We start from the raw sequence: 22635 nt of genomic DNA on the forward strand, positions 1-22635 counted from the left end.
TGTTTCACAGCAGAATGTGAATGCTCGTCTGGGAAGGATATTTTAACAAGAAACCGTGCGTTGGATGAGGATTAGATTTAGATGACTTTTGATTTTTGTTTATGGAGCACAGTACTGTGAGTTCTGTGTCTAGTTTTCTTTTTTAAGGTAATATCTGTTCAATATGTCAAAGAAATTATATCCATCCCTGAAATTTTGATTTCTCTTCTCTGATACCAGTTTGGATAGGCTGAACTGTAACTTTGGGAATATGCAAAATCTATATTTAGGGATAGCATTCTTTCCCATAAGCATTTAAATTCTTGATAGATTCTGTGACATCTTGTTCTTTTCAAGAAATGAAAAAGATACGGTGGATTTTGGTATTTTGTTCTTCCTGGAAAAGCTATATTAATTTTTTTTTCAAATAATTTTATAGAGATGTTTCTTGGGTGATAAAAACCCACCATAAGAGAGTCTAGATCAATTATTGGGGGAATAATTGGCAGAGTTCAAAATCTCCGTTACCTATTTATCTCCTTCTGTACCAAAAGCATTTGTGATTTAAATTCTAAAATTTAAAAAGATGAAAAAATGTTTGCGCAGTAGCTTTGCTATTAATAGTCTGTCATAGCAAGTTGTGCTAAGAATTTATAGACCTAAACTTAGCACTCTAAAAGCATTTTAGAATTTAGAAAAATGATCGTGATACCACCCTTTGAAATAGATAGAACAGTTATTATGAGGGGGAGGGTAAGTGACTTGTTCTCCTTCCATAGGCATTGGATAGCAGGGCCAGAGCTCGATTTCATATCTTCCCACTGCTCTACCCTGTTCTTTTTTTTTTTTTTAAATTTTATTATTATTTTTTAATGTTTTACAATTACTGCCATAAAATTAAGATTTTATCCCTCCCTCACCTACCCCCCACTCTCCCCCTCCCTCCTCATGACAGCATACAATTCTGTATAGGTTCTACATATACTTTCCTATTGAGTACGTTTTCACTATAGTCATGCTATGTAGTCAAAATAAAATAAATGGAAGAAATCATATAACAAATCAAAACATGATACACAAAAACACTCATACACACAAACATGATCTGCTACATTCTGCAAATGACTTCCATATTTCTTTCTCTGAGTGTGGAAGGCATTTTGCCTTAGAAAACCACCATTGGGATTTTTTTTTTAAATAAGTTCTTGAGTTATTACGAAATTCCAAGTCTACCAGAAAAAAGTCTTGCACACTCTACCCTGTTCTTTAAAAAATAATGATAATAGCAAGTTCAAGTGAGTGAAATGTCTTTCATTTCCAAATCCTCGGTTTCTGAAGTCTAGCAGTCCTTTTTTGAGAGTTGAGGTAGCCATCAGAAGGGGATAGCATCATTTCTTTTCATCTCTCTCTTGTCCTTTCCTGCAGGTGGCATAAAGTGTCCAGTTTGCAGCTTTGTTTATGGTACTAAATGGGAATTCAACAGACATTTGAAGAATAAACATGGATTGAAATTAGTGGAAAGTGATGGCGACACTAAATGGGAGGTAAATCTTTTTAATTGATAGTAGTTGTCATCACCATATCTACAAAGCCATTCTTTCTCCTAATGATTCAAAAGGAAAGATGGAGGTTTGCTTATTGACGCACACAGAAGGTGCAGTTCTTTGGCAATACCTTCAATTCTTAAATATATAAATTCTAGAATCTTCCAAGACCATATTTGACACTCTGGATATTGTCACGATAAACAAGGCCTGAAGCTCTTTAAATAGCTTAGTCCCTTAGGTGAATGCTTGTTTTCTTCACTTAAAACATAGCATTTTGGAAAGGGAGCAAAAATAAGGTGTGTATGGGTATCTGTTAGATAGATTGCTAAAGGAATGGGAAAATTAGTGTTTTATTTCCCTAACCCCTTCCTTTCTTCTGCCTATCAGGAGAGAGATTGAAGAAAAACCTACGAAAAACATACTAAGTTTATAATCAAACTCAAAGCTAGTATTCCAGGTCTAGAATATGACTATTGTAGATAAATTAATTGTATTCAGTGCACAAAAAAATAGTGTGTTGACTTGTAAATAGCAGGCACCTAATAAAAGTTTGTTGAACATTAATTATGTCACTGTGCTGTCAAAACTTGCTCTCCATAAAAAAGAATTCTGAACAAAAATCACATTTATAAATGTCAGTTTGTATTAATCTCTCATAGATTTGTGATAGTATTTGCTAAAGTTCCACTTCCCAGGAGGACACATTCCCACTTTACCCCCAACATCAGAAATACAGTCATACCCATAAAAGTAAGTAAAAAAAAAATTCCTTCTGAAATAACATGGAAGGTCACAGCTCCAAAGCCCAACTGTTTTATTCAGTAGTAGACAGAGGGAAGCCCTCTCAAGCACTCACCCAGGACCAGTTGACTTAGAAAGGTGTATAGATAAGACATCAGCAGATGAAGAGTGGCAGTGATCTCTTTCACAGGATTGTCACAAGGAAAATAATTTGTAGACTTTAAACCATGATATAAACACGAATTTGTATCATTTATATACTTTTTAATAATATAATTAATTACATTCTGTACTGATACAGAGATAGGTCTAAAGCCATGTTTCTGTTAGTTTATAGAATTCTTTTTGTAGAAATTTCCCATCTATGTCATCAGGAACTCTTCTGTAACATGTGGAATTAGAGAGTTGTCTAAAGAAAAGTTGCCTTAGAGAGGGTCTATGCATTTGAGAATCTAAGTGACTTATCAATAATCATATGGCCAGTGTCAGTCAAAAGCAGGATTTGAATACTCTGTTTCTTCCAAGGCTGGTTGGTCATCTTCTATCTAATATACAGGCAACCTTTAATTATATAATTATGTTAATATTAATTATATTAATATATTATCTCTGTTAGAGATTACTATTATTGTTGATTAAATATTAAAATTATGCTAATAAGAATATACTTGAAATGGTAAGAAGTGACAACTGATGGCAAAGAAGATAAGAAATATAAAATGCAGTCACAAAAACTAAAAGAAATAGTTGCAGGTATCTTGGTCCATTTCATGTAACAAACAAGGGCTCCATACTCCTCAGTAGCTTCTAATGATATTAAATATAGTACTAGAAAATTATTTTAATAATTACACTGAGTCATTAAGAAAAAAGAATCTATCATTGTAGATTGATATTGAATTATGTTCATGCTGTTCTTTACAAAACATGAAAGTAATAATACATTTTTGGGAAAAATATTTTCACCAAAGGATAGTTAAAATACTTTTTGTCCCTTAAAAAAGTAAACTTCAGATATTTGGGGTATTTTTGTAGGTGAAATAACTTGTTGTCCAAGAATGGGATATCAAGGAGTTGTCTTACATGTTGTTGTCTTCTTATCACTTATTTTCCATTAAGCCAATAAATGAACTCTTCTGGGGAAAAAAACCACTCTTTTAATAAGCATTTGTATTTAGCTAACTACAGAAATTTCTGAGGAATCATCCACCCAGTACCTTCATATCACAGAAGCTGAAGAAGATGTTCAAGGAACTCAGGCAGCTGTAGCAGCTCTACAGGACCTCAGATATACCTCAGAGAACGGTGAGAATGGTTCACAAAGGGTTTCCTCTAATGGATCGCTCTCTTTATCCATGTGTGGGACTATATCTCGGAATGAGACCCTGGTCACTGCAAAAGGAAACTACCTCTGACTCAACAGAACCGATTAAATTAAATATATAAACCAATTAAATATCAGGAGATAACCATTAGATTTAGAGTCAGGAAACCTGGTCTCAATCCTGCCTCTGCTTTTTACTAGCCAGATCTATGGTGGGTGAAAGATGAAATGACTGAAGAAGCCAAGGTTTACTGTTCCAAACATATCCATTTATTAAGCAGTGCATGCCAGTTGCCCAACAAATCAAAACCAGTTACCTTCTTTAGCTTTGGCACTGGACCCTGAATACAGGGGAAGACAGATTTTTATACATTAAAAGCAATCAAATAAGACTAATTAATTAAAAGGAAACAACCAGGGTACAACATTAGGTAATATGATTTCTAATTGGAGGAAAGTTTAGGGAGTTTCCTCGTTGAGAGGGAGGAGAGTGAACAGGTACAATTCCCTGAATTCAGAACAAGAGGTGTCCCATTCCCCGCCAAGTGTCTGAACAGTCAAAGGAACATGGAAACAATAACTGACTGACCAGTATGGGACCTGTTTTCAGATAAGACATATGGATTCCTTGAAATGTACACTCGTGAGAAAGCTCCTTGAATCAGCTTTTTGGATCTAACTGAGTTTCTGGTCAGTGTAACTTAGATCTTAGTTAAGGATCCCTCAAGCATATATACTTTATATACTTTGGGTCCAGTTTCCCATCCACGCAAGGCTAGGTTCAAAAAATGTGACAAAGTCCTCTCACAATCCCCACAGAATAAAGTTTTCTCACAAGATGGAAACTGGAATAGACTAGACCCATAAATGAATAGAAAAGAAAGTGAGCTAGCTCCAGATTGAATCACAAGATTCAGTCAGTGTGGTTCACTCAATTCACACTACCTAATTCTAATTCTAATCCCCTCAATTCCCTCAGATCTAAATTCTGTAATTCTAAGACATCTATAAATAGAGATGTGAAAAATATAGCAATTTCTTACGTATTGCTTTATAATTTTCAAAACATTTTTCATACAATATTCCAGTTTTCAAAATAGCATTATGAAGTTGGCAGAGCAGGTATTATTATAGTTATTTTCTAGGTAAGGAAGTTGAGGTTCAGTTATTGACTTATCTATGTTCACAAGGCTAGCACATGGCAGAATCTAGAACCCAAATCCAGGTCTTCTGACCCCTAGTGCAGTATACCTTCCTATGTGTCTTGTATCTGTCTGTACTGATCCCGTAGCTGTCTCTCCTGGGAGGTAAAGACATCTGCTTACTCGTTGCAGTGAAATTGTACCAGGTCATAGCTTGACATCTCTTCTTACTCTGATTCTTTCATCTATCCAGAGCAGTTAGATTCTATACTTTATGATTCACAGGATCAGTTTTAAGAATGTACCACCAATGCCATGCCCACAGCAGCCACTACGGATATGCATGCGTATTTCCAGGGTACATTCACAAAATATAAACTCTTCCTCAAAGACTAAACCAAAATATTTATTTGGATACCAGAAAGCCAATTCCACCATGTAACAACAAATTTATACACATTATCAAAATGCAGGGAGCATGGCCATCCCCAAGCCTTCCCTTCATCGGGCCTCCCCACAAAAAAGCTCTTAGGCAAAATCACTCCCTCCTTCACTCCTGCTTAGCTGCTCTGCTCTGCTCTCTCTCTCAGCTCTCTTCTACCCTTCCTACTCCACCTATTCAGCAAGCTCCTCACACCATGGGCTTCAAGTGACTCAAGCTGTGGGCTGGGCCGGAGCTCAGAGCAGGTCACTTGGGCCTATTAGGCAGTAGGGACGATCTTCAAATTCCCTTACATTACAAAGACACACTAGGGCATAACCGTAAGCTCTTAGTGAAAGCTTCAAAATTTTTAAAATGATTTGTAATCCTATATTCACATAGAGTTTTAAAGTTGGAAGGAACCTCAAAAAGGATCTTGTCCAACCCCCTCATTTTATGTAATAGGATATTGAGACTCTGAGAGAGGCTTTGCTGCATCCCTTTCAGTTTGAAATGTGGAGTAAGAGGAATTATTTAAGCATCCATGCCCTGAGGTCTGTCATTCTCATTCACTTTAGAGATTTTCACTTTCATTACTTAAAGAATAGACACTATAGATGACCTCCTGAGAGTTCCTTAAGTTCTTAAAACATTCCCCCAGAGTCAAAGATTTGTTGTGGGCCTTCAAGGCTCTAAGCACCATTTGTGAATGAAATGGAAAGAAGGGACTGACTTGCAAGTAACTGAAAGGTGGGAGGGAATTTAAATTTTTTTTTCATTTAAAGTTTAAAGGATTGATTCTTCACAGAACTTCAGAGTCAAAGGAACCTCAGGGGCCACTTTGCCAACTCATGCTTTATCCAGAATTCCATCTACAGCCTGCATGACACGTGGTGATCCAGCCTCCACTTGATGAATGCTCAAAGATGGGAAAGGCCCATGCCCCTTCAGACAGCCTGGGGTGTGTGTGTGTGTGTGTGTGTGTGTGTGTGTGTGTGTGTGTGTGTGTGTGTGTGTGTGTGTGTGTGTGTGTGTCTGTGTGTCTGTGTGTGTGTCTGTGTGTGTGTCTGTGTGTGTGTATCTGTGTGTGTGTATCTGTGTGTGTGTCTGTGTGTGTGTCTGTGTGTGTGTGTATCTGTGTGTGTGTCTGTGTGTGCGTGTGTGTATCTGTGTCTATGTGTGTCTCTGTGTGTCTCTGTGTGCGTGTGTGTGTCTGTGTGTGTGTGTCTCTGTGTGCATGTGTGTGTCTCTGTGTGCGTGCGTGTCTGTGTGTGTGTGTGTGTGTGTGTGTGTGCTCCTAGTTCTACCCTGTCTTATCCAGGCGGGATGAGCCTAAGCTCTGCAGGCCAGAGCATAGCCCTTCCTGAGACTTCTCTTTTCTATTGTAAATGATTCCAGTTTCATCCACTGATTCTCATGTGTCCGGTGTCTTAGCCAACTGAGTCTCATTGAGCTTCTTGCTCCTTTACTTGGGTTTCCTGTATGTCTCACAGGGTAGAGTTGGTGGAGAATGATGAAAACCCTAGGGCTGAGCCAATGACAGGTAGCTAGCTTCTTTAAAATTTCCCTCTTTTTCTTCCCTGACTAGAGCAAATAGTGTTCCAGTTAGAGAAGCTTCCGTTTGGCAGTGGTGATTGTCATTTCAAAGCATAGAAACAAAAAAATTTTAAAAAATAGGAAAAACAAAGTGGTGATCAGAAGTTACTCAGAGAAAGCCCAGTTTCTTGATTGTATTCTCAAAAATGCAGAGAATACTTAGGGTGGTTCAGTTCATGTGTAAATATACTGTATTATACCATCCAGAACTTCATTTCGTTATGAGGCAGAGCTGAAAAAAATGGGAGGCAATTTTTTTTAAATCAAGCTGTTTTCTTTGAGAATCACCATTCTGTATTCTAATTAAAATTTAGCCCGAATTGGCCTTGAAATTCACACTTCAGCTGTTGTAGCCCTACTGTACAGAAATCATCATATTGTTTTAGACTCCCCAAGGAACAAGAGACTCTTGTATTTCTGATCTTAAGAAACCTCATAGAAAACTCCTCTCTTCCTCTAAGTAGCAGGCTACTTAGGGAAACTCAGTGTGTTCTTCTTTTGCATTTTAGGAGCCTAGTGGGAATTTAGAGGATGAGTTCCTGCCTCAGTTTAGGGTCTTGGGGAATATTTTCTAATCCAGAGGAGACAGCTCTCGGTTATATAAGCAGCCTATCAGTGGAGGTCCTCCTTATATTTGTCTTTCTCTTGATGGATTTATGGTTTTTCAAACTCTTGGTAACCATTCAAAATCTGGGGACACATGGGACAGGACTATGTTTGAAGTTAAAGAACTTCTGTAAGCTTAAGAACAAGAGTTTTTCACTTTTTGTTGTTTAGTTTGGTGGAGGCTAGAGAGCAAAACATTTTGACTTCACATAAATAATATGAGGAAAAAAGTTCCTAACAATTAGAGCTTTCCAAATGCGAAATGTACTGCCACAGAAGATAGAGGGTTCTGAAATTCTTCAAGCAGAGATTAGGAGGCCACCTGTTAGACATGTTGGAAAAGGGGTCCTTGCCCAAATATGGGTTAGACTAGATGTTCTCTGAAGTCCCTTTCAACATTGAAATCCTGTGATTAAAAGTATTTTTAAAAGTGTCTTCAAGGGAAAAAAGTCTGATTGCAGTCTCTTGCTTAAAACAAAGTAGGTGCTTAATAGAGTCTGTTGAACTGAATTGAGTTGAAAATTCTCATTCCATTCCAGCATCTCTCTCTTCATGTACACCAGTCTATGTTATATAAAGTTCACATATAAAATTACAAGCCATATTCAGTTTTCTAAACTGAATACATCTGAATCTCTTTCATCAATAATGTGTTAACTCACACTGAAAAGTGGCCTTTAACAAGCCAGACATAGTAATGAGAAGATTGACACAAAATTTTCTACAGTTGAACTATCATAGCAGTCAAGCCTGACCATTTTTTTTAAGGAGATAATTTTCTTTCTAGCAAATTAGTGATAAGGGTCATAGTACTGTGCTCATATGGCTTTACAGATGGTCATACAGCTGGTAATGGTGGTTGGCATATCCTAAAAAGCTGCTCTGATGATATATATGTTTCAAGCTTCAGAGAGAATTCTGAGCTCAAAATCTTTTGATATGATTTTTGCACTGGAGACGCCCATCCAAATACCTATTTTTTGTGTGTATAATCAGTATTTCATTTCAGATATGTCCGTAATAAAGAAAAGAAAAAGAGTTTCCGTTTGCCAGTCAATACTTGTGAATACCTTCCCCTAGGTCTGTTGCTAAGAAGGCATGAAACTAAAAATCTATGTTTGCAAATGACATCTAGCATTTTTTGCTTCCTATAACAGGGGGATCTTCTAGATTATAATTGTCTCTTGCTTTTGTCTTTCTAATAAGGTGAAAGACTTGATCCCACAGCTGTGAATATCCTTCAGCAAATTATTGAGCTAGGAACTGAGAGCCACGATGCTGCTGCTGTTGCCTCTGTGGTTGCCATGGCACCAGGAACTGTGACAGTTGTGAAGCAGGTAAAGATCCCCTTTAGGTTCCCACAGAGCGATCATCCTCAAAGTCGCTGATCCCTGCCTCTCCACCACCAATTCTACAAAGAACTCATTTTCTCAGGGTTAAGTTCCAGGGAAGATGGTGAAATGACTAGACTAAATCAAAGGTACTTATCTCTTCTCATGAAGGTGTTATTGTGTCATTACATTTACAGAAACTCTGTGTGTGTGTGTGTGTGTGTGTGTGTGTGTGTGTGTGTGTGTGTGTGTGTGTGTGTGCGCATGCGCATGCGCATACTGGAAGCTTCTAGAAACTCTTTATTCGCTTTCTTTAAGAGATGCCCAAGAAAACAAAATGTTGTAAATATATTTACTTAGACATTCCTAAAATATGTTAAAGTCAATTAAAGTGTCCTCTTTGCTTAAAATACTGTGACTGCTGACATTTTGATATTTTTGATTAGTGGGAAATGGAGTATAGAAAGAAGTAGAAGGATGATGTATTTTTCCTGGAGCTAACCTTCAATTTAGCAGTCCTTTTTGTGAAAGTAACTCCTATACATAGGGCACTGTACTAGCCTATGGAGATGCAAGTACAAAAGAAATAACAGTCCTTGTCCTCAGAGAGCTCATATTCTACTAGGGGAACATAACAAGTATGCCGATAAATACATACAAAATCAATTTTGGAGAAGTAAAACACTAACTGGGACCTTCTGAAAGGAGGCAGCACCTAGGCAGAAACTTGGAGGGACCTGGGGCTTCTATGAGGCAGAGCTAAAGTGGGGAGTTCTTTTGAGGCATGGAGGAGGGAGATGGAATGTCATTTATGGGGTGAGAAAGTTGTCTGTTTGAACTAGAATGTAGAGTGCAGGGCTTTTATGCCAGGAGGAGGAGCGCATGCTTTACTTTAGTGGAAATGGTTGGTTGTTGTCCTTCGTTCTCCAAGAGGATCAAAATGACATCACTGTGATAAAGTGAAATTTCAGTGTGTCCAACTGTGGTGGCTCAGACCAATACAAGCTCGGAATGCTCTACCACAGGTTGGGCTCAGATAGTCCATGTGAGTATTTGGGTTGGGTACTCCAAATTTGCACATCCTATGTTTATTTTGTGCTGTCTCAATTCTGCTGTGTTCATAGAACACAGCACCCTTTCTGATGTGGGCATGCCATGCTGAGCTGTCCTGTACCAGTGTCTCCCATGTTGCACAGTCAAATCCAAAGTTCTTGAGAGTATACTTGTATCACTTCTTCTGACCACCATGTGATTGCCTACCCCATGTGAGTTCTCCATAAAATAGTATTTTTGACAAGCATACATTTGCTTTCAAACAATGTGGTCAGCCATTAGCGTTGCCCTCTCTGAAGCATAGTTTGAACACTTGGCAGTTCAGCTCGAGCAAGGATTTCAGTGTCTGGTACCTCATCTTGCCAGGTGATCCTCAGAATCTTCCTAAGACAGTTCAAATGGAAGCAATTCAGTTGCCTGGCATGGTGCTGGTAGACTGTTCATATTTCACAGGACAATGAGGTCAGCGCAACAACTCTGTAGACCTTCAGTTTGGTAGTCAATCTAATATCTCTTCTCTCCCAAACTTTTCTTTGGAGCCTCTCAAACACTGAGCTAGCTCTGGCAATGCGTGCATTAACCTCGTTGTCATTGTGTACATCCCTGGAAAGTATACTACCAAGGTAAATGAACTTATCTACAGCATTAAAATCTTCTCCATTTGTTGTAACCAATAGTTCCACCTATGGATGGTGTGTGATAGTGGCTGATGGAGCAACTGTGTTTTCTTGGTGTTAATTATTAGGCCAAAATTCACCCAGACTGTCTGTGCCTAACCTGTGGTAGAGCATTCCGAGCTCGCATTGGTCTGATCAGCCACAGCCAGACACACTTAAATTTCACTTTATCATGGTGATGTCATTTTAGTCCTCTTTGAGAAAGAAGGACAACAACCAACCATTTGAGGTATAGGGTGTGTTCAGGGAGGACCAGTACCTTTGGTGTGATGGCTGCCTAGCCCTTTTCAGGGCTCTTTCCACCTTTGGTGTTCACCTAGTCCACCCAGCTCTCACCTGTGGCTCCAAGAAGCTGCTGCATGTGCAGTGGCCACACCCCGGTAAACTGTTTTGGTAGATGGGCCAAACCAGGTTGAGGGTAACCCAGGGGTCTCAAGCCCATTGGTGAATTGAGGGGCATCTACCCCAAGCATGTGAAGACTTCTTCTGGTGGAATGGGCGAATGAGAAAAATTTGTTCCACCAGCCATGAAGGCAGCTGAAGCAGGTGATGTGGAGCACTTAGAACTTGGTTAGACACTGATTGGTGGAAATAGAATCCATCCAAACTTCTTGAGCCGGAAAGTGATATGATTGGATCTTTGCTTTGGGTGTACTTTGGCAGCTGTGTAAAGGATGAATTGAACAGATGAGAGTCAAGAAGCAAGGAGGGCCATTAGGAGGATATTGTAGTAGAACTGGTGAGCATTAATGAGACCTTGGTCTAGGGTAGTGGGTGTGTGAATGTATAGAAGGGAATAGATCGAAGAGATGTTGTGGAGGCTGACTTGACAAAGCTTGACTACTCTGGCAGAAGGAAAAATCAGTGATGACTCTGAGCAGATTCAAGAGTGGATAACTGAAAACTGGGTGGTGCTCTCAAGAGAAATAGGGAATTTAGGAAAGGGAGTCAGAAAGACTTGGCATCCTGGTGTAGTAGATAGAAAGCTGGGCTGACACTTTTGACACATGTTGGCTGTGACCTTGACCAAGTCACTTAGCCCCTCTTAGTGCCCTAGACAATGCTCTCAAATGGTAAAGTAAAGGGAAGGCTCTCATTTGCTTTGATATGGAATGAAACTTCAGACTTGATACCCATCCACCCTCCCCCAAAAAGGAAAAGTACAGGGGATGCTTGGGGGAAAAGATGGTGAGTTTCACTGTAAACATGTTGAGTTTTGAGATACCTATGTAAGGGACATCCAAGTGGACATGTGCAGCAGGCAGTGGGTGATATGAGTCTTGTATTCAGCAGAGAGATGAGTGTCTTCAAATACACGAATAAACAAAATGTTTTAGTTTCAAAATGTCCTTGTAAAAATTCAAAACTAAGAAACAGATTAGTTATGATGACTATAAATCAATAGTTGGGGAAAGGTAGCTTTACTTGTGAATAACTTGAGTGATTTTTTTCCTCTCATTCCATTCTTGTAAAGATGTAGAGCATCTCTTAGAACATAAGAACCAGGGCATATGGTCCTGTCTTGCCCCTCCTGCGTATAAGAGACTACGGCAGATGTTTCTTTCTGGGCCCAATCTCTTGCCTTCAATCTTGGTTGCTTAGTCACAGTATCTCTTCCCCAGTCTCTTTTCAACATTTCCAAGAAGTTAATTCTTCCTTCAGTTAAGATGTGAATATCTGGTCACTGGATTCAGATGACCCTGTAAGAGAAGTGAGGTTGGTGATCTGCACAGCCCTCCCTCACTCCAAACAAAGTCAAGTGCAAGTCATGTCATCATTTCTCTGATGGCATGGTCTTCTTCGGCAATGAAGGATGAACACAATCCTGTGAGTAGATGTAACTGGCTGAATGGGGACCCAGCTAGCTGGGTAACTCAACTCCTCCTCTCCTGTCTGCCTCCTCTCCTTCCTTTTCCTCTCCAAAGGAAGGTAAATTTGGATGGCCAAAAGATGCCTAGTTGACTTTGTTTTTGCTGGCTAGTTCCCTCCCCTCCCCTCCCCTTCCCTCCCCTTCCTTTCCCTTCCCTTCCTTTCACTTCCCTTCTTGTTCTAGTTTATTTGACTTTGGAACCTAGGTTGGCCTTCTTACTACTCTTACTCAGCTGGACCCATCTCAATATTCAGTTTAGATCAGTTCAATGAATACTTAGTTCATATAATCCAGTAAGCATTTATTGAGTGCCTACTATGTTCCAGGTGCTGTACTAAGTGCTGGGGATACATACAATTAATAAAAAATTCATAAAAAAAGAAAGACAGTCCCTGCCCTCAAGGAGCTCACAATTTAATTGAGGGAGAGAAGGATAAAGGAGAGGGGGAGAGAAGAGGATACTCAGGGGGTACCTGGGTACATGAAAGCTTCTTATTCCATGGAGTTGAAACCAGACAGAGCAACAAAAGATGCTGGTTGGTGTGAGCTGAGTCCAATTTCTGCTTTCTTTAAAGGAAGGCATTAGGAGTTTGGGATTCTACCCTCCAGCCCTCCAATCAGAGAAGTGAGGAGGCTGGTATCATTCAAGGCCTGTGGTGGTGAGATTAGAGACAATGAGTTTGTCCTGGGAAGAACATGTTATTCCTCGGTGTTGAAACCAGGCAGGGCAGCAGATGCAGAGTTCACATATCACAGACTGCCAAGCTAGAAGGGACCTTAGGATCATCTATAGTCCATTCCCCTCATTTTATAGATCAGAACCCTGAGGAGATAAATGACTTGACCAAGGTCTCACCTAGTAGTAAATGACAGAGAAGGGATCTGAACTCATACCCTATGACTTACAAAACATGGAGCACCCACTCGGCTAGAGTTAGAGTCAAACAGGAAGTAGCTTCTGCCCTCCAAGAGCTTACATTCTATTCAGGGGGTGGGTGTGGGACATCTCAACTGGATGGCAAATATGAGGTCAGGAGTCAGAGAGCACTAAGGACCAGGGAGATGGGGCAGTGCTTCACCCAGGATGTGGCTCCTACGAGGTGAAAGTAAGGTAGCAGTGCATTCTGGGCATGGGGAGCACAAGACATGATGGAGTGCTATATTCAGTCCTCCGATTTGGTGGAACAGTTGAATACGTGAAAGGAAGGGGGTAAGAGTATATTAAGCACCCCCTACATGGCAGGTACTGTGCTCGACACTAGTAATACAAAGACAATGGTGGAAGTGGTCCCTGGCTTGTAGGAGCATGCAATAGACTGGGGAAGCAACGTGAATATAAATAGACTAATCATATAGATTAAATTATTGATAAATCTATAGATAAATAGACTAATCATATACACATACATACATCTATGTATATATACTTACATGTATGTATGTATATGTGTGTGTCTATATATGTGGGCATGAATGTACACATGTACACACACACACGGGAGATATGAAGTGATTTGGGAGCTGCTGACAGAATCAGATTACCTTTACCTTCCAAATCCTCCATTCTTCTGAACGTCGCTATTGCTATCGAGGGGTGTCCCCATTCTCTCAGTCAGCCAGATCTATCACCTCAATGTCTTCTTTTCTCGCTCAACTCCTTTATCCATCTAGTTGCCAAATATTGTGGTTTCTATCCTTACAGCACCACTTGTATATGTCCACTTCTCCCTTTTCAGTCACCATCCCATTTCATTCTCACTACATTCCCCTAAAATGCAGTAATAACCTTTTAATCTCTCTCTCTCCCCTAAAGTCTTTATCCATTTCAAACCATCCTCCATACAACTACTGAAATGTTTTTTTCCAAACATAGGTTTGATCATATTTTCCCCATACTCATTAAACACTGGCTCCCTGTTACTTCCAAGATCAAGTATAAAATCTTTTGTTTAGTATTTAAAGCTCTTCACAAGAAGGCCCCTTTCTACTGATGTGAAATTCTCTCAGTTGAGAGAAACAGGAGTTCTTGGGAGAGGTGCAGTCAGTGAGGGTCTCATAATTATGGGTCAAAGATAGGAGGCCAAACTGAAAGAAAGGAGATTAATGCTGTGGAAGACTGCTCTCATTGACAGCAGATTCAGTTTCCTAGGGCACAGATTTGATTTTCATAACCTTTTAGACCTACTTAAAGTAGACAGCATTCTTTGACAACTTAGGATAGAGAAATAAAACATTTCATAGCAGAGAGAAGGGTAGAAAAAGAGGGGGACACCAAAGGGAGAAGTGGGGGAGGGATCATTTGGAATGTCTCTGTCAGGTTTTATTATAAGAAAACATTCCCAGTTCAAGGAAAGAAGGCAAGTAGAAGACACCAAGTCCTTTTGTAATTGTGAAAGAAGTCTTTTTAGATAAAACTGCAGGGTGTCTTTTTCAAGGACAGCAAATAGTTGTTACAGCCTTGGATGAGACCATCCACTTTATTCTGTTCTTGTATCATTTGTTAAATTTTATTTCTCTTTCAGCAGGGGCTGGGCACTTTGTAAACGTTAGGCCACCAGGTATCGAGGGAGTTGTCCATCAACATGTTGCATAATAAATTTGGGTCTTATATTCCCTCATGCTATCTTTCCATTTCCCTTTCATTGCGCTCCTTTTTATGCACTTGATGATATTGGCCTCCTTGTCGTTCCTTACACAGAACCCTTCATCTCCAGTCGCTTGTCCTTGAACTGCTTTCCCCCATACCTGGAATCCTGACCCTCCTGTCTTACATATCTTAGAATCCCAGATGTCCTTTAAGACTCAGCTCAAATTCCACTTTTTGCAGGCCTTTCTAGGTTCCCCTTGTTGCTAGAGCTTTCACCTCTAACATTACCTTACATCTGCTCTCTGTACGTTGCATGTACTTAATTATTTACATGCTCTCTCCCGCACTAGAGTATAAACTTTTGGAAGGAAAGGATTCTTTTTACCTTTCTATTAGCTTCATGCATAGCCCCACACCTGACACATGGTTAGCACTCAATAAAAGTTGATTGATTGATTGAGGTAGGAGAGGGTATTTCAACTGAACTTTGAAGGAAAGTAGAAATTCTAAGACGTAGGATGGGATAATAGCCTGTGCAGAGGCCTAGGGATGGGACCTGAAATGTTATTTAGTAGATTGGTAAGTAGGCCTGTTTGCCTGAAACTTACAGAGTATGAAAGTATTGTATGCTAGCTGGCACAGTGGATATAGCACTGGACCCGAAAATCAGGAAGACCTGAGTTCAAATCCAGCCTGTTTGACCCTCAGCAAGTCACATAACCTTTGTGAACCTCAGGCTTTGCCTCTGTCAAATGAGAATGATACTTCCACTACCTACTTTACAAGGCTATTATAAGAATCAGTTTAAATAAATGTATATACAGTGTTTTGGAAACTGCAAAACACTATTATTATAATAATTGTTACTTAGTTACTGTCACAATTCAATCACACTTCACTTGCTGAAAGATTACAGTTTCAATAAAACTTGCAGGTAGAGAATGTATCCTTAGGAGCATCAGACACATTTCATTTTCCACAGAATTTGGATCGTTCCTTTGTAAACCAAATAGTGCTATCTTCACTTATTTGAAGGACCTTTGTGTAAAAGAAGAATTAAACTAGTCCAGTCCCTGAGGAGGGAAGAAATAGGATCAATGGATAGAAGATTCAGGCAGACAAATTTCAGTTTAGTTTAAAGAAAAAAGCAAACAAACATGCTTTTACAGAGTTTCCTAAATATAAAATTGTCTGCCTTGTTAAGTATTGAGTTTCCTGTTCCTGGAGGCATTCAAGCAAAGTCTAGTTGATCCATTATTTGGGGCTGTTAAAGTGGAAATTCACATTTCAGGTAAGAGTTTAATGAAGTGACCTCTGAGACCCCTCCCTGTTCTCAGAATCTGTGATTTTATGAATATGGCACAATGACCACATTTACAGATTTATCCCTTAACTGCATTCTTCAGTTCACTATAAGAAGTCAAAGGTAAGACAACCTTTAGTGAATCTGTAATGTAGAATGGCCACAGATTAAATTAATATGATTGAGATTACTAAATATCCTGCTTCTACATACATTCCATCCTCCACAGAGCCAAAAACTAGATCTGGGTAAAGCATAAATTAGTTTGGGTAAGCCAGCATTTTCAAGATCACTTTTCCATGTCGAAACAAAAACGCCCTCTGGTTTTAATTTCACGTGTTCATGATTTATTAGTCTTACCTGAAAATAGACTCTTTCAGGTTAAGGACAGACAATGATAAATGAAAATTAATCCATTTCGAGGTTTTACTTCTCTGGTTTTGTTTTTAGAATTGAAGTTATAGTGTGGATAATAGGTGCAGAGTTGGGAGGTGGAAAGAGAAAAAAATAATACAGAAGCAGGAGTCCTTGGGGGGAAATATTAGCAAGGTATGGAAAAGATTTGACCTAGGGTAGACACCTATTAAATTTTTAACTCTAGCTGGAACTGGGGCTCAATCATTTTCCTGGCTTCATCTCTTTTTCATATATAAGCAGTAAAAATGAATTTACAAATATCCAGGATTTCACAATATTCAGAAAGATACAGAGGTGAGAGGATATCACATTCTGGGCATAGGCGACTGCTAGTGTAAAAGCCCAGAGACAGGTGATGAAGCACCATATTCTAGGAATGGCAAATAGGTCCAGTGTCATTGGATCCCAGGAATAAGTATAAGATAGCTGGAAAGATTAGAAGGGACCAGTTTAGGAAGGGCTTTAAAGGCCAAATATAGGAGTCTTAATTTTTCTTGGAGTAATAGGGAGCCACTGGAGTTTATTGAGTAGAAGGGTGTTATTGTCAGAATAACACTTACATATCTTTGACAGCTAAATGGAGGATGGATAGGAATAGGGAAAGCCAAGGCAGGTTGACCAGTTAGAAAGCTATTACGGTATTATAATAGCCCACTGGAGAAGTGATGAAATTCTGAAGTAAGGTTGTATCTATATAAATAGAGAGAATGAGATGAATACAAGAGATATTGTGAAAGTAGAAAGAACGAGATTTGGATGTGTGAGGTAAGAGTGAGGAATCAAAGATGACACCAAAGTTGTGGGCCTGGATGATTTGAAGGTTGGCGCCCTCCACGGTAACAAAGAAGTTCAGAAGAGGGGATGTTTTTTGAGGAAAGATCATGAGTTCTACTTTGAATATGTTGAATTTTAAATGTCTATGGGACATCCATTATAGGAAGCCTAAGAACCATTTATAGATGTGTGACTATAACTTAACAGAGACACTAGAATCACACATATAAAACTGGAAATCATCTGCATAAAGATGGTTGAACCCACAGAGCTGATGAGATCACCAAATGATATAGAATGAGAAGAGAAGAGGGCCCAGGACAAACCCTTGTGACTCAGCACCAACAATAGAGAGCATGACATGAATGAAGATTCAGCAAAGACTAACAAGGAGCCATGAGAACAGCAGGAGGAGAAGCAGGAGACAGCTGTGTCATGATGACCTAGAGAGAAGAATATCCTGAAGGGGAAGGCAGTTGGCAGTGTCAGAACCTACAGAAAGGCTGAGGATCAGAATTGAGAAAAGGGCATTAGATTTGGCGATTAAGATTATCAGTAACTTTAGAAAAAGTAATTTCAGTTGAATGATGAGGTTGAAGACCAGATTTCAGTGTTTGAAAGAGTGAAAATAGAGGAATTAAAAGCACCAATCATAGATCACTTTCTCTGGCAGTTTAGCCAAGAAGAGATATAGGACATAAGCTGGCAAGAATGTTAGGATCATGTGAGCGATTTTTAGGGATGGGGAAATGACGATGCTTACTTAACACAGTCTCTGGCAGTAATAAATATTCAATAAATACTTGTTGGCTTGATTTGACTTGACACAGTCATGTGCTTAGACAGCAGGGAAGCAGTCAGTAGACAGACAGAGACTGACAATGGGAGCAGAGCGGGGAAGATGACAGTTTGTTAGAAAAGCTAGGAGAGGAATGGATCAAGAGTGAATATAAAAGAGTTTACCTCAGAAAGGAGATGGACCACTTCTTTATCTGAGACCAGAGTGAAGGAGAAGATAATACAAAAAGATATTGAGGCAATGAGAGATAAACAAGAGAGAAGAGGGAGCACTCATCAGTTAGTCACATCCTTGGGTGAGGGAGTTGAGAGTTGGGGTGCAATGTGAGGCTTAAGGAGAGATGAGAAGATGGGGAGCAGCCACTGTGCCTGGTGGGATAGGGAATCAGTTAAGGAGCAATAAAATATTTGCCTTGCTGCAGTGAGGGCCCAATTGGGATTATGGAACATAAATTCATTGAGGGCCTAGTCAGCACAGTTGCATGATTTCCTTCTCCTTTCAACAACACGTGAATAGAAGTGGAGATAGTTGATGGGCATGTAAACCAGAGTGGAGGTTTAACAAGGCATAATTGATGATAGGACAAGGGGAGCAGGGGAATCAAGGATGGAGGATCATGTGGAGCTCCCTTTGTTTGCCAGCTGGTCAAGACAGGGAATGGAGAAGAGGATTGTCAATTCAGGGGTGACAGAATGGGAAAGAAGTAAGGAGTACAAGGAATGAAGGATATGATGAGGATGAAAAATAGAGTTAAAGGTCAGTAAGCATAGGGAAAGATGAAACAATGAAGGATTTTGGTCAGATGAAGGTATTTTGGAGTTCATCAACTTGGGAGTGGACACTTGTGAATAATGAGAAGCTAAAGGGTGTTGCTCTCTGTGTAGCTGAGCTGGGGTGGAGTAGTAGGTCATAAGAATTGAGGAGACTGAGAAACTGAGAAATAATAGTATTGGAGGGGACACTGATGTGTATATTGAAGATCACTAGTATGAGAGGAGATGGAGAGCAGAGAAAAGTTGTGAGACAGTCATTGAATTCAATGAGGAAGGAAGGAAAATGTCCTGGGGTTCTATTAGTAGCTGCGAGGATTTGGATTGGGTGATACATTTTGATGGCTTGAACCTGAGAGGAGGAGAATTTGTGTAGTGAAGGTGGCAAGGAAGAATCTAGAAATAGTGGAAAACAAGGAACAATCTGATGTCCCCATCACATCCGGTAAGTTAGGACTTTTAAGAGAAAGTTATCCAGTCCTGGAAAGAGGGTGGTAAGGGAAAGATCTGTGGGAGGGAGCTATGTTTCAGTGAGGGCTAGAAGAGGTAAGAAGTGAGAGAGAAAGGGGTTTAAAATGAAAGGAAGTTTGTTAATTATGGAGTAGGCATTCCAGAGAGCACAGCAGATGGGATGGGCAATGGAGTAGGACTTAGGCTGAGGTACATTGAGTTGAGGTTCAGTGGATTCAGGATCGCTAGGATAGGTTGAGTATAAGGGGATGGGAGTATGCTAATGATGGAGCAGGGAATGCAGACAGAGTGGCTAGAGAGAAGTCCTTGAGCATGGCACAAGATTTGATACAGTTCTTACCTCCCCATCCATAACACCAGCCCTGATCCTGTGAGTTTCAGCTACCTAGCAGATAGCAATGTGTCCTGTGCATGTAGGAATAAATGGAAGTGTATGATTAGATAGTCAGGAATTAAAGAAGCCCTCAGGAGCTGGAGAAAGAAATCGATCTTCCCAAAGCCTAAAGAGGCTTTTCCTCCCAACTTCTGACTCTTAATAATCCCTGGCTTTCCTTAACACTCAGATCAAGTATTACCTTCAGAAAACCCTTTGCTGGTCCTCCTAGCTAATAGTGCTATCCACTCTAAGGTTATCTTCCATATTCTCCATATTTATCTTGTATGTTCTGATTTACATATGTTGTATCCCCCATTAGAATGGGAACTCCTTGATAGTAGGGGCTAATTTTATTTTTCCTTTGTGTCTGGGATGTGCAACACTGTGCCTGGCCCATTGTAAATGCCTAGTAAAAGCTTGTTGATTGATTGCTTAATGCATATGAGGCTCAGAGCAGTCAACTGGCAGAGGCAGTACCCATACCCAGGACTTCTGACTGCAGTCAGTCCAATAGCCAGCAGTCTTTCTTTATATCTATATCTATATTTATATTCATATACATATAATTATATATATTTGTGTCTATATCTATATACTTCTATATCTATCTCTATATCTATTTAGAAAACAAAACTCCAGAAATGAATATCTACTTTTTCAAAACAAATCCATCTTCTCTCACTTTTTTCATGCTTTTTATTATTGTCTTTAGATGGGATTATAAGAATAAATTTTGAATTTAAATCTGATTCCTTTCACTGGACTGGTGTAGAATGAATGATATGCTTTAAGAAACCAGGAAGAGAGGGTGTCAGCAGAGTTTCACCTATGGACCAAGTCTGTTGTGATTAACCTGAGAAGTAATTTCGGTAACAGTTCTGCCAAGGAGGCATAAGCTGATTGCCAACCAAGCCTGGAATTGCTGTCTGTTATTTACAGCCCATTATTTTTGCAGAGAAATGTAATCTACTTTAGTAGACTACAACTTACGTTGGTTGTCTGTTTTCAATTAAGTAGACTTCCAGGCCTCTATGTTTTTATTTAGAGCCTTAAGCAATGCAACAGCTCGAAGCACTGTCCTCCGCTTTTGGTCTCTGAAAGAGAAATACATTTGATGCTGAAGAAACCATTCATTTATCAGCCAACCCATGCCCTGAGATAGAACCTGAGCCACTGTGATGTGCTTCAGAATAGGACTTCACATCTATTTATTTTCTTTTCAGTGATGCAGATGGTGAAATGTTTTATATGATTGTGACAAATAAGGAGGATGTAAGAAATAACTATACATTTGCAAAAGTAGTTTCAGTTCAACATGCAGTTTGATTCAGGAAGCATTTATTAAAGGCACATCCTTTGTGCAAGGTATTGCATGAGGCTTTGGGAATACAGAGACAGAAAGGAAAAAAAAACTCCCTGCACTCTAGGACTTGAGGTGGAAGGGAAGGAGGAGGTGGTATATGATAGGTGTGTTGATTAAATAAATACAAGATAATTTTTGAGGAAGGAGGAGAGCATGCACACCTAAAGGGATCGGGAAGGGCTCTGTGCGAGGGTGGCTTAGCAACCACCTCCTCAGGGAAACTGAGGAAAACAGTGAAAAGAAGGGGGATACATTTGGGCCTGGGGAAACAGCCTGTGAAAGGCTCAAGGGCAAAAAATGGAACACAAATTCATAAGACAGCATTGAAATCAGTTTGGGAAACAACATATGTGAAGGGGAGTAGTGGAGTACAGTAAATCTAGAGATGTAGCCTGATGTCAGACTGCAAAGGGTTTTAAGTGACAAGAAATGAGGAGGAGGGTATTTTATCCTAGAGGTAACAGGGATCTTGCTGGATCTTCTTGATCAGGAAGTGCCTTAAGAATATCAATCTGGCAGCCCTGTGAAGGATTAGAGAGGGGGGAGAGATTAGAAGCAAGGAGACCAATTGGTCCCAGCAGGAGGTGGCAACGACACTAGTCTAGTGACCATGTGAGTAGAAAGCAAGGCAAGATGTCATGGAGATAGAAATAATATGATATGGCAACTAATTGAATATGAAGGTGTGACGATGTGAGGCAGCCAGGTGGTGTAATGGTGGACTTGGAGTCAGGAAGACCTTGAGTTCAAATCTAGTGTCAGGCACTTACTAGATATGTGACCCTAGACAAATCACTTAACCTCTGTCTGCTCAATTTCCTCATCTGTACAATGGGAATAATAATAGCATTTACTGCCTAGGGTTGTTGTGAGGATAAAATGAGATATTTGTAAAGCACTTTGCAAACCTTAAAGTGCCATGCAAATTCTAGCTGATGAAGATGATGATGATGAAGGAAAGAACTGAGAATGACTCCCTGGTTGTAAACCTGGATGAGAGAAAGCATAGTGATGCCCTTAACAGAAATAGGGAAATTGGGAAGTTGTTTGGGGTTAAAGGTTGAGTTTTGGGAAAGAGACAATGAATTTCTTTGGGACATGTTGAATTTGAGAAATCTGTGAGACATCCAGTTAGAGACTTCTCTCTAGCACTTGGTGATACATGGCTGGAGTTTAAGACAGAGATGAGAAGTACGTGTTTTTGTTTTTGTTTCTGTTTCATGCTCATAAAGATGATAATTGAACCTAGAATATAGGTATAGCTACACATGGAAGTGAGACATTAGTTCTGGGTCATAGAAGTAAAGTGTGTAGGGGTGATGGTCACTTCAAGAATATGACTATTTCCATGTGTTACTGAAGTGAAACAAAAGTGTTATACATGTCATGGCTCTTGAGATGGATGAATAGGGATATTAGGGTGTTTGATAGGATTCTAGTGCATATATTAAAACCTTTATGTATGAAAGCAGAGTTGGACTAGAAAGA

General features: G+C 39.7%; 1 protein-coding gene across 1 annotated transcript in view; it reads left to right on the top strand.

Annotated features, from left to right (window-relative positions):
* ZFAT (zinc finger and AT-hook domain containing) overlaps window positions 1–22635 on the top strand; it is a 291294-nt gene that overhangs the window by 234731 nt on the left and 33928 nt on the right. Inside the window, 3 exon segments of the mRNA XM_072603001.1 lie at window positions 1405–1523; window positions 3446–3572; window positions 8563–8693. Of these exon segments, the coding sequence (XP_072459102.1) occupies window positions 1405–1523; window positions 3446–3572; window positions 8563–8693 (377 nt within the window).

The sequence above is a fragment of the Notamacropus eugenii genome, chromosome 4, assembly GCF_028372415.1.
Source record: "Notamacropus eugenii isolate mMacEug1 chromosome 4, mMacEug1.pri_v2, whole genome shotgun sequence".
NCBI classification, from domain to species: domain Eukaryota; kingdom Metazoa; phylum Chordata; class Mammalia; order Diprotodontia; family Macropodidae; genus Notamacropus; species Notamacropus eugenii.